The 12,253-nt window shown below is 43.0% G+C and overlaps 1 protein-coding gene across 9 annotated transcripts in view; it reads left to right on the forward strand.

The window, feature by feature from the left end:
* The window catches only part of fgfr3 (fibroblast growth factor receptor 3), an 81,279-nt gene that overhangs the window by 62,789 nt on the left and 6,237 nt on the right, over positions 1-12,253 (forward strand). For 5 of the 9 annotated variants that reach the window (XM_071497455.1, XM_071497454.1, XM_071497450.1 and 2 more), the window contains 9 exons: positions 60-235; positions 3,877-4,025; positions 4,376-4,497; positions 4,763-4,873; positions 4,962-5,152; positions 5,933-6,055; positions 7,285-7,355; positions 11,459-11,596; positions 11,794-11,899. In XM_071497455.1, coding sequence (XP_071353556.1) covers positions 60-235; positions 3,877-4,025; positions 4,376-4,497; positions 4,763-4,873; positions 4,962-5,152; positions 5,933-6,055; positions 7,285-7,355; positions 11,459-11,596; positions 11,794-11,899 — 1,187 coding nt within the window. The remainder of the gene's footprint in view (positions 1-59; positions 236-3,876; positions 4,026-4,375; positions 4,498-4,762; positions 4,874-4,961; positions 5,153-5,932; positions 6,056-7,284; positions 7,356-11,458; positions 11,597-11,793; positions 11,900-12,253) is intronic. The other 4 variants (XM_071497456.1, XM_071497451.1, XM_071497457.1 and 1 more) reach the window with 3 other exon arrangements.

Genomic DNA, 12,253 nt, shown 5'->3' on the forward strand with positions numbered 1-12,253 from the left:
GTGTGTGTGTGTGTGTGTGTGTGTGTGTGTGTGTGTAAAACCTCCTCCTCCTCTTAAAGCAGTGAGCTCAGAGAAGGAGGACTACTACGCTGACATCCTCATCTACGTGACGGGCTGCGTGCTCTTCATCCTCGCTGTGGTCATTGTCGTCCTCTGCCGCATGAGGATGACCAACCAGAAGACGCTGCCCACGCCGCCCGTGCAAAAGCTCTCAAAGTTCCCCCTCAAGAGACAGGTAACAGAAAGTAGATACAAGATTCGTACAAGACTTTTCCCTCTTTTTCTCTCTCCCTGTCTGTTCAGTTTAGCTTTAAGCACATAACAAATGTGACGTCAATGTTGGTAAAATTATTTTGTATTAAAAATGTCATATGCTTTTGCCATAACTATTAAGCAGTTTTTAAGATTAAGATTTAGCCTTTATTAGTCCCACAGTGGGGACGTTTGCAGTATTACAGCAGCAAAGTGGACAGTGCAAGAGAAAAAACTGCAAATGTCAGTATCAAATACCACAATTAGATATTTACAAAATATACAACAACAATAGCAGCAGATATATGACAGAGATTATCAGGAGTCCTTGAATTCCTAGAAAACTTTCAGAGGTGTATTCAAGATTTTCAAAAATTTTAAATTTATCATATCAATACCAATTTTTTTGGTAAACTCATTGCATGAGATCCTGTTTTTACCAAAGCAAATAGAAGTGCAGCAGGATGCAGATTAATTTAAAAAACACCCTCCACAGTGAAGTTGGGAGAAACATTATTAACTCAGGAAAGAACTTTAAATTAGTTAAGGAGAGTCATGGAAAAATAGTGTAATAGTTCTGCATCAGTGCCACAGTGACAACCCTGCAAAAGAGTTTATATTTTCAATATCTGTCTGTTCGACTTTCAAAGAAGAATCACACAGAGGATCAGACTCGCACAGGGACGAGTGTAAACAAATACAGGAGGTTATTGTGCGTCTATCTGTCGAGGATCTCTCTCCTGTCCTGCTGCTCTGGTGACGTAGAGCAGGCACTGGGAGGCATCACACTGGTGACATGTGTTCACATTTATCTTGGAGCAGATTCAGCTCAGGGATATTTATGCCCTCCTGTGACTGTCAGTGTTAGTTTTAGATTTCACTCTCTGTGTAACACACACTCGCCCCTCAACTGTTTGGAGAGAAACATAAAGTGGAGCAGCTGCCTCAGCGCAGCCTGCAGCCTGCAGAGCTCTTCACGTCAGTGTCTCTCAGGGCCACGTTCAAGGCGAACCTCGGTGGAGTCTGAGTCAGATCCAAGACCAGGTTCAGACGAACCGAGACAAGAAAAACCAATCAACGGAAAGGATGAAGGATTGAAGGAATGGCATTTTGAAAAATTCTCTTATTTACTTTCTTGATGTGTAAAACATGAAGCTGGAGCTGGTTATCTTAGCTTAGCTTAACACAAAGACTGGAAGCAGAGGGGAAACAGTTTACAGTTTGTCAAACAGCAGCGAAGAATCTGCGAACGAACATCTCTGAAAAAAAGCTCCACATTATATTATATAACATGTTATATTTTAATTATGAAAACTGGAGAAGTTTTAGCGTTTTCATTTGGACAGAGCAAAGTGTTAATCTTATTTTTATCAAATTGAATGTAAGCTTGTTCAACCAGTTTTCATATGAATATGATAAACCATAAGGTTTAAGGTAGTTTATTTGAATTTGTTAAAAAAATAATAATAATAAAAAATAGACCCAGAATAGATCCTTGAGGCACCCCAAGAGGAAAAAACTTCAAGATCAAAATATACAAATGAGTTTCTCTTAAATTTACAGCCAAACACATTAAAGGAAAATAAAAAAGAAAAGGGAAATTACTCATTGTCCATATTTGCCGTGACATTATTTCTGCAGTCAAAGTCTTTGTGGTTGAAGAAGCTGCTTTGCTTTAGTGTCAGATAAACTTTACACAGGCAAGGCTTTCAGTCTTTATGCTGAGCTAAGCTAAGTTGAGTCAACATCCATCAGTGGTTAGAGCAGGACAAGCCTGAGTCAAAACGAGAACAAGAGTCAGACATGTCCAAGAAGGGAAAAGTGTTTTTCTAAAGGCCAGACTGAAGTACCTTCCCTTATCGGGCCTTTCTTTCTCCACACTAATGAATCTGCCCACTCCTTCATCTCCTGCTCTCTTCACTCCACTTTACTCCCGTGAAAAGATTCTACCTGAGCTCCTTAGCCTCCATTTCTTTTCTTATTACTACTCTGTCTCATATAATCTTCAGAAAACCATCAGGCGGTGCAGTGTGGCTTCACTCTTTATTTCTTGTAGTGTTTGTAATACGGACAGTGTTACACACTTTATGATCGCACTCTGGACATAACGGTGACGTGAATGTCTAAAATGCAGATGAGTTTGTCATTACCTGCCCTGCCCCACTCTGCTGGCCTCCCACTGTGTGCAGGACACAGCTGCTGTGTGGCTGCTCTGTGCAAGCTCCAGTTTTCCAGCTTCATAATTGAAGGGTTGTGCTTTTCAAAATGCAAAAGAAGCATTTTTTAGAAAACTGTTGTTTGAAAGTCTCATAATTCAGTTCTTGGAAAACATGCACATGATTTTTAAAACCTAAGTTAGGATTTAGATGAGGAGGTTGCAGAGGAATGTATTTTTTGATGTTAGGTTATATCAGGTAGAAACGAGGTGCTCTAATTGTAGCCTCTTCTATTCCTGCTGCCTTCATATACATGCTCTTATAAGGCAGTGCAGGGAAAGATCTTATTGCATTTTTCTGTAATCTTCGCTTCGTTTTTGTAAAACTAATCTCCTGGTTCTCTCCTTTCATAACTCTGAGTAAATCTCCCATAAACCTCCTGGCATGTTCTATCAGATATTACTTTCATGCCTCTGAAATTGTGGTCGGGCCTTTTTTCTTTTTTTCTTTTTTTTTTTTTAGCTTCACAGCCTTTTTCTCATTTTCCTCCAGCTGAGAAGTTGAGGAGGGAAGTTGGTAAGTGGACATGTTTGTTTCAGGACCCCACCTGAAGGGGCCGAGCTGGCAGACTCTGACACAAACAGATTCATCAAAAGCGGGGCCGGAGCCATCAGCTCCCCCCCAGCTCTCAGATAAATGGTGTGAGGATGTCGAGCCCACGGGCGCGGTGGCAGGACCGCCGGTCTGAAAATGGAGCTCGCTGATGGATAGAGACGTCCATCCCACCTCCAACTCGTCCCCACCACCCCACTCCCACCCCTGTATCCTCCTTCATTCGTCTTTGTTAGCGCCTGCCTCCTCCTGCGCGCAGCCACGGGCCGACTGTTTGTAAAAGTCACCGCTGGTGTCAGGAGTCAGGCTGTTTGTTAGAGAAACTCCGAGCTGCTGGAAGCTCTGATGCCCGTCCTGAGATGTGTGATGTTTGCAGCTGATTGTTGCCAAAAGTCTGTCCATCTGGTCAAGTTATTCAATCACTTATTTATACTGAAGTTCACACAGCTTGAACATTTTCAGCATCTTACAAGAAAATGTTTGTTTTAATTATATTTTCACTTTCAGATTAAAAACCACCATGAATTTGTTTTCCTCAAAGTAGTTTTGGAGCAGGAGTTTTTCCTTAAATTATTTTGACTTCAACTTCAGACAGATTAATATTGTAGTTTTTCTTCTGTCTTTACAGTTAAAGATTAGATTCTAGCTCTAAGATTAAGATCAAGGCTGGAGAACAGAGTTAGAGAGTTAGTTCTTGTAGAGTAAGGCATGAATGAAACCCAGAAATAAAATCAAGTAAATACCCCAGTGGTCAAAGGTTACAGTTAGGCCTTCTCTTTTCCCTCTGTCACCTTGTTTAAAAACATATCAGCTCAGCCTTTTCAGAGACTATAACAGTCTGTCTTTTGCACCCAAGCAGGTGTCCTTGGATTCAAACTCCTCCATGAACTCCAACACGCCGCTGGTCCGGATCGCCCGCCTGTCGTCCAGTGACGGACCGATGCTGGCCAACGTCTCGGAGCTGGAGCTACCATCTGACCCCAAATGGGAGTTTCCCCGAACACGGTGAGACAGAACAAAAAAAAAAATTCTCCAGATCGACATTCATCACTGACATTTAAAAGCCTGTCAGAAGAAAAGAAAAAAAACATGGTGCTGTGGCTTTTTTTCATGCTGCCAAGCAACATATTTCAGAATTGACAGATACTGCACTGTGGTCCTTGTACCATGATGTGCTGTGAAAACACAAGAGCCATCAATACATCAAGGTCGCAATGACACCTGCCTCCACACTTATTGTACTTGGCAAACAAATTAGCCTCATTCAGCAGTGTAATTCACAAAGAAATAAAAAAAACACTCCTCTGCACAAGCTAAAATTAAAACTCTTCTTTTTTTGTTTTGTTTTTGTTCAGGTTGACTCTGGGAAAACCTCTGGGCGAGGGCTGCTTCGGTCAGGTGGTGATGGCTGAGGCTGTCGGCATCGACAAGGAGAAGCCCAACAAGCCGCTCACTGTGGCTGTGAAAATGCTAAAAGGTTAGTGACTGTACTGCCTGCGCTCCAGGAATCACACACAACCTTGACGGTGACAGCAGAGGTAGTTTTGTCTGTGATTTCCTGAAGGAAATCAGCAGCAGTGTGTCCTTCCCACTCAGTTTGTCTCATACCTTCCCTTTATTTCTGCACGTAATAATTCATCTGCTTTGTCTGGTCTCTTGAACTTTTTTATTCTCTTCTGCTTTGTTGCTTCTCTACAGATGAAGCACATTAATTCTTGTGCTTTGGTTTTTGTTTGTCCCAGATGACGCCACAGATAAAGATTTGTCAGACCTGGTGTCAGAGATGGAGATGATGAAGATGATTGGAAAACACAAAAACATAATCAACCTGCTGGGAGCGTGCACGCAGGACGGTGAGGCCACAATGCATCACAGATGAGATCTTTAATTCAGTAATTAACAGAATCCTGATAGTGATAGTGTGACTTGTGTTGCATGCAGGTCCTCTGTACGTCCTGGTGGAGTACGCCTCTAAAGGCAACCTGAGGGAGTACCTGCGGGCGCGGCGCCCACCGGGTATGGACTACTCCTTCGACACCTGTAAAATCCCTGATGAGCAGCTCACCTTCAAAGACCTGGTGTCCTGCGCCTACCAGGTGGCCCGAGGCATGGAGTATCTCGCCTCGCAGAAGGTTAGCTGCAATGATGCTGAAGTGCACATACATTGTACTGTTTATTAAGCTGTGCCTCTGTGTGTGGATTCTCTTTAGAATCAGCAACTGTCCTCACAACTTCAACTTAAAGGTCCCATATTGTAAAAAGGTAGATGTCCATGTGTTTTTGATTATAAAGCAGGTCTAGGTTCTATATTAATACTGTGAAAGTATCAAAGCCTCAGTCCACAGAGAAATGCACACAGCCTGTATTCAGAAACTGAGCCTTAAAACCAGCCGTCAGGACTTCTGTAACTTTGTGATGTCACAATAAAGCAGTCAAAGCTCTTCACCGTGCCCTAAGCCCCGCCCACCTGGACCCACCATCCAACCTTGCAGGATTTGGTTTCTCTGAGTGTTAACTTGAAATCTGCTATATTTTTATTGGATCCTATGGCCAAAACTTACCATTTATGAACTTTCTAAAAAATGTAGGAAAATAAAAAAGTTTTTGACATGTTAGAGTAAATTTAGGAAATGTAATTACAATTGATTTTTTTTTTTAATCTTAAAGCCTCGGTGTGGAATATTGACAAATTACTCTTTGCAGTGTAAAATGAATTTTAAGGGTCAGGACTCTTTCTCAGTGATTAAAGTCAGGATGAGGCCTTATGTTTGGAGTAAAGGTCAATATTCAAGTTAGAGGAGGGAAAGTAAAAGTCATCAGCCTACATCTGAGTCTGAGAATGTGTGTGTGTGTGTGTGTGTGTAAAATGCATTGTCCATGTGTGTTTGATGCATTTGTACTTCTTCCCTCAGTGTATCCACAGAGACCTGGCAGCACGAAACGTGCTTGTGACAGAGGACAACGTTATGAAGATCGCAGACTTCGGTCTCGCCAGAGACGTGCACAATATAGACTACTACAAAAAGACCACGAACGTGAGTCTCATTCCATTGGTGTTCATGCTCAGAAAAACAGAACTGGTGAATCGTTTCAGACTTTACAACAAGGGGCAGTATTGATGAGAGCAGGATCATTTCCCCTTTTCTACAGCTGTTGGTAGAGAAACAGTTTTTCAGCCCTAAAAATTAGATTCTGTTTTTCACTGTCACCGTCAGATGTAGAAGGAAAGTGAGACCAAACACTCAGTAAATCAACAAATGATTAACTGTTTAAGATTCCTCTAGGGCAGTGGTTCCTAACCTTTTCCAACTCATGGCCCACTTGAAAATCTCACAAATGTTGGTGGCTCACATCAAACCCTGTAACGATACGGAGGCCAAATAACATTTTCTCCCAGAGCACTTTTTATTTTAATGATAACAATCAAAATTCAAGACTGAACTGAAAGCAGGAGAGAGCTCAGTTTTTGTTTGACAGAGGAAAGATCACTTATCAATTAACCATCTGTCTCTTGACTCTCTTTCCTTTTAACTCTTCCTGTTGCTGACCAGTTTTCCATTTTGCCTTGGATGTAATATATTAATGCACAATCAGACTGAGATCGCAAACAAGTATAGGATGTGGTCCTGCCGGCGACAACATAAAAAAGTTCCTATTATTGGTTTATCACAGTCATAGAAATAATTAATAATTTTGTTTTATAAATACATCTTTTACTGTCCTGTTTTGCAAATGATTTGTTGGCCCACTTGCAGTACCTTCACAACCGACAGGTCGGGAACCACTGTTTAAGGCTACAAAATAAAACTATATGACAGAACACCCTGATACTAATGTTATGACAGTGGATGAGTACAACCTTTCAGGAGATTTCTACACTTAAGAAAAAGGAAATTAAACATACTGGAGTCACATGAATGTGATGCCCAGGGTTCAGTTTCCTGAAATAGAAGAGTCCAGAGTAACAAGAACTGTGTTCAAGACCAGGAAAGACAGTGATGTATGATCAATAACTCTTTCATACATTTTTATGAAAGTAAAGAAACTTCAAGAGCTGTATTTATGGAGATACAGTAATTATTAACACATACTTATACATGGTAAATGAATGTGGCTGAGATTCTTCACATGAGGCAGTGTCTCTGAGGTTCAAGGTGTCAGGACAGTCCTGGCAGGAGACGGTTGTGTCCCGTCTTTTACTGTCTGCTCTGTACAGAATGGTTCTGCTGACCGAAGCGCTTCTGTCCTGCTTCTGTTGTTGCAGGGTCGTCTGCCCGTGAAATGGATGGCTCCGGAGGCTCTGTTCGACCGGGTCTACACGCACCAGAGCGACGTGTGAGTTTGCACAAACCAACGGCCACATGCCAACTGTCCGCTCATGTGGAGCTGCTGCACACCGGAGGAATCCGGGTGTTGAAATATCGTGACTGAGCGTGTTAGCATCAAAAGCCGAGTCTGTGCGTGTGAATATGGAATCATAGCGTTCCCTCTCCAAACATCTCCCGCTCGCTGTCATCTGCGCTCTCTTGATAATCCTGAGCTTCTTGTGTATCCGTGGCTGCACATTCCACACTGCGTTTGTTCTTTAATCTCCCGACACGACATCAGAGAGAAGCAGAAACACAACGGAGCCCCGTCATCTCACTGTTGTCTTATCAGTGTAAATCCAACCTGGATAAGAGGGTCAGTGGATTTACCTCAGGGTGTTCCCTCGGGGTGTTTTTCTACAACTATTCAAAGGAATGGCAGCGGCGGAGACGAACGCGCCTTTTACGACCTCTGATTGCTCCCGTGTTGGCTGTGATCAGGAGGAGAAAGTCGCGTTTAGGCGGGGAGGTCACAAAGTCAATCTGTCTTGCAGTAGCTGCACCCCCCCACACCCCCTGAAACCGCTCCTCGCCCCCCTGTCGGCTGCAGCCAGACGCTGTGCCCCCAGCACAGCCATCCAAGCCAAACACGGGACCCTGTCAACACTGGCTCGCTGTGTGATTACACTAGACTGGGAACGGGCCGAGAGGAGAATCAGCCCGCTCTGTTATTTCAGCAGGTCTGGATTACAGAGTCACTCCTCCTGCCAGACCTCCTCCTCCCTTTATACAGTAGTCGCTCCGCAGCCAGTTTACTCTCACACACCCCGGGGGACTTTGACTTTTGACCTGTGATGGTTTTTCATGAAACAGATTACTCTCAAACAGACGGGGGGGAACCATTAAAACACATTAGAACAAAATCTGACACACACGCACAACCAAACAGCCAGATAACACCTGAATATTACAAAGCTGCAGCATCCCACACAAGCACAACCGACACCACGGTTCAGGTTCACGTGTGTTTCAGCTTCACAAACATTTACAGCTCTGAGGCAGAACTGGCAGCGAGGACCCTCAGTGTAGTTTCACACACTCTGAGCGGAGAATCAGTTCACACAGAAGCAACTTGTCATTTCAGGAAGTAATATACGTTTGAATTCACTGTTTTAAACTCATGTTGACAACGTTTTAGTTTTTCAACCAGTGCCAATATCATGGAGGTCTCAGAGGTGTCAGGCCAGGAACACACTGGTGGTGTGGCGTGTTCGTAGTAGCTGCAGAACGTCTTGGTTTTTATTTCTGCGTCCATGTTAACAGGTTAGAGTGGACACACTGCCTGCGTGCCGGCTGCATCGCATGATGTAGAGTGTCGCCATCTCGCCAGTTTTTCACACGTGATGCTCGCAGTTCCCAGAAAAAATACACAAAGAAAAGACCTGTTGATGCCATATTGACATAATACCAGCAATATTACATAAAACTGACTCTGAAGCTGAACATATCACAGACATGAAAAAATATACATATATTTTTTTTACCATTTTAGCAGCTCCATGTGCATTTTAGTGTGATTTTCTGTCAAAAGTAAATCAGAAATGAATTTATAGTGACAAGAAATCACTTTTTATGTAGAAAGACAGAGCTGGCTGCAGCAGCGACGCAGCTGGTGTTTTACCACACCTTCAGAGTGATGCACTAAACCAGTTAAAGCAGTTTTTCTATGTGAGTGAAAAAGTTTCTTGTTGTATAAAGAAGGACAAAAAAACTTCTGCTTCTAAAAACTCCAGCAATGATAAAACTTAACAGATCAGTGTTTCTGGAGGTTTTTACCTCTGCCTGATCACCAAGGAGACTTTCGGTATGATTAGCTGAAAGACAACCCAGAGAGACAATACATGTGTTCATTAAGATTCACGTGCAAGAAGAAATCACAAGAAAGCAAAAGAGCAGAGTCTGCTCGGCCTTAGACCCCCCCCCCCATACACTGTGCATCTAAATCTCAGACAGCACAGTGATGTTGGCCTTCATTCTCATTCTCATTCTGTCTGCTCTTGTTGCCGCAGGTGCCAATGAAAAATTAAGTGTTTACATCTTTATTGCCTGCTCCTAATAGGAGCCTAATAGCCTGTGAATATTCATCCCTGACAACTCGTGGTGAATATAAACAGACTTGAGTCTGCGTCTTTGTTTCCTTCTCTCTCTGCTGATTCCTGCACTCGTCCCTGAGATGCTCCTGAACCCAGTCTGACCCTAAAGTCCTGATTTGTTTCCATCCAGAACACAATAATGATAATGAGAACTGCTCAGTCTGGGTGATTATTCTCAGCTTCAGATCGGCCTTCAGTTGTTGTTTCCCCATTTTTCCCCTCTGAATTTCTGATGTCTCTCTCTCACCACAGTCCTTCCTTAGTCTCCTGTCTCTCTCGCCATCCATGTGTTTGGATAGTGGACTAACCAGCCGGGCCAGTAGCGCCTGTTTTCCACCCTCTGGACCGGAGCGTGGATAATTAGATTAAGCCCACTGAGCACCACAGTGAGAGGAGGGGTCTGATCCCGATTCACTGGACGAGCAGCCAGACAATAGTACACTGGGTTAATAGACCGCCCATTATCTGATTACTTTCCCTCATTTTTTTAAACCTTCAGGAATAATGCAGCAGTTGAACAGAGCTGTTGCCACAGAGAGAGAAAGGAAGAGAGACGATGGCTGGTTTAGAGCCACCAGAGTTTCCGGATTGGACATCGGCAGCTGGGCTGTAGCCGCTCATACAGTTTAATACGTTTGTCCATTTGTGTTATTTTCTCACTGCAGGTCAGGGCGTGTTTGTGTTTCTCTTACCAAACTCAGAACAGATGATAAAACCTCTGTGAACCTGTGTGCAAAAAAGTGGATCATATGAGAGTCAAACACAAGATGAAAAAGTTTTCTACATCCACTCCACAATGAGATGGTGCTGTTTTTAAATGTTTAAAAAGAAGATGCAACTTCAGATACCTGTTTTGTTGTGTGGATATGGCCGTGGCTCCTTGTTCTAGAGTCAAGGACGCTGACAGGGATGTCTTTATTACACGGATGAAGCACAAGCAAAGTATATAACTGCTGATATATTGCTGATACACACAAGGCTTTTTCCAGTCATGGTCAGTCGTTTCTGAAGTTGCAGATGTGTATTATTGAGTTAAACAGTGTCTCAGCTGAAAAGGAGCCTTATATTCTATATTTCTCTTATTGTCAACAAATGAAAGGACCAAAACCTGTGTGTGTATCCAAGCCTGACATGTCTTATTCCTCCCAGAGCTCCATTGTTGTCCAGAAACTATTAAAAACACATCAGTGAGCCTCACTGTTACACTGTGTTACATGTTCCTTTAATACTGTAGTTTATTTAGACTCAGTCCTGCTGGTTCAAACACTCACAGAGTACCACATCTGTATTAATCTGCTGCTGAAAATAGTCCGCAGTAAATGCATAATTTACTCCTGTTTGACTAATGTTTGGTGAAATCCACAGTTTCCAGCTGTTTCTTTTTTTAACAATGAATCAACATAATTGTAAGGATTTATCTCTTCAGTAGAAACCAGTGGGCTTTAAATGACAAATTCTTGTGAAACAGACTGACACACTGTTGTTTTTGGTCCTTTTAAGGTATTTGTTAACAATAGGAAAAGTATAGAAGGTAGAAATCAGCCTCAAGATGATAAAAGTTCAGAGGAAGTTCTCTGTCTGACCGTAGACTGATGAATGTCTTTGCTGAGCTCATCCCTGTAGCCATTAACACACCATGATGTCCTCCATTTCTTTCTTAGTGTGAGTCTTCACTTGTCTCATCTCTGGCTTGAGGGGAGAGATTTAGATTTTTATAAATATTGACCTGCTGTCTGAGACAATGAGAACGTCTAATTGATTCTCAAACTGAGGCCAGTTAACATTATAAAGATCAATATTTACTCCAAACAGATCGATCGGTGTTTCTGTGGAGGGAAGGCCTCTCTCTGAACCATGACTGCTTCAGGCCATGAGTGCCATTTGGCCTCTAATTTGTATTCATTGTGTATTGAATTTGAATTGTAATCTTGTGTTTGTGTGTGTGTGCGTGTGTGTGTGTGTGTGTGTGTGTGTTCAGGTGGTCCTATGGTGTGTTGTTGTGGGAGATCTTCACCCTGGGGGGCTCGCCGTACCCAGGGATCCCAGTAGAAGAACTCTTTAAGCTGCTGAAGGAGGGACATCGGATGGACAAACCTGCCAACTGCACCCATGAACTGTAGGTGTTTCACCAGTTATAGGTTTAGTACCAGGTCACAAACAGCTCCACATCCCCCTAAATACAAAGCAACACAAAACATCCAGACCTCCAGTACATCTAAAGGACCAGAGCTGGACCTCCTCCATCCAGTTTCTTCCTTTGAATATCTAAGATGATTTATTTTACTGGACCAAACCTTGATGTGTGTGTTTCAGGTACATGATCATGAGGGAGTGCTGGCATGCCGTGCCGTCGCAGAGACCGACCTTCCGACAGCTGGTAGAAGATCACGACCGGGTTTTATCAATGACCTCCACCGATGTAAGTCTCCCCGCACAGCTGCTGCTCACAGATAACACGCCAACACCCCTCGTCTTGCTTTGACCTTGGCTCACTGTAACCTTTTAGGCCTCACCTATAGAAAACACATTTCTTAAGGTTGGCGCATTTAAAGTCACAGGAAAAAATGGAAATCTGAGCCCTTTTTTGAGTCTGAGCGGAGTGGAATAAATTCTTTGGAAATGTGAACAATGTTTTTTCGAACAAAGATGGTTTCTGAGATCTAAACTCACACCTCCTGCCGTGACGTGGCTCTGCCAGATTCTGCAACCCACGATCTCACCAACAGTGGATCAGTACGCTGGGCAAAGTTAGCAAGCTAGCCACAGCATGCAC

This window comes from Trachinotus anak, unplaced genomic scaffold (genome assembly GCF_046630095.1).
Source record: "Trachinotus anak isolate AG129_WGS33_773 ecotype Australia unplaced genomic scaffold, CSIRO_AGI_Tana_v1 ptg000015l, whole genome shotgun sequence".
NCBI classification, from domain to species: Eukaryota; Metazoa; Chordata; class Actinopteri; order Carangiformes; family Carangidae; genus Trachinotus; species Trachinotus anak.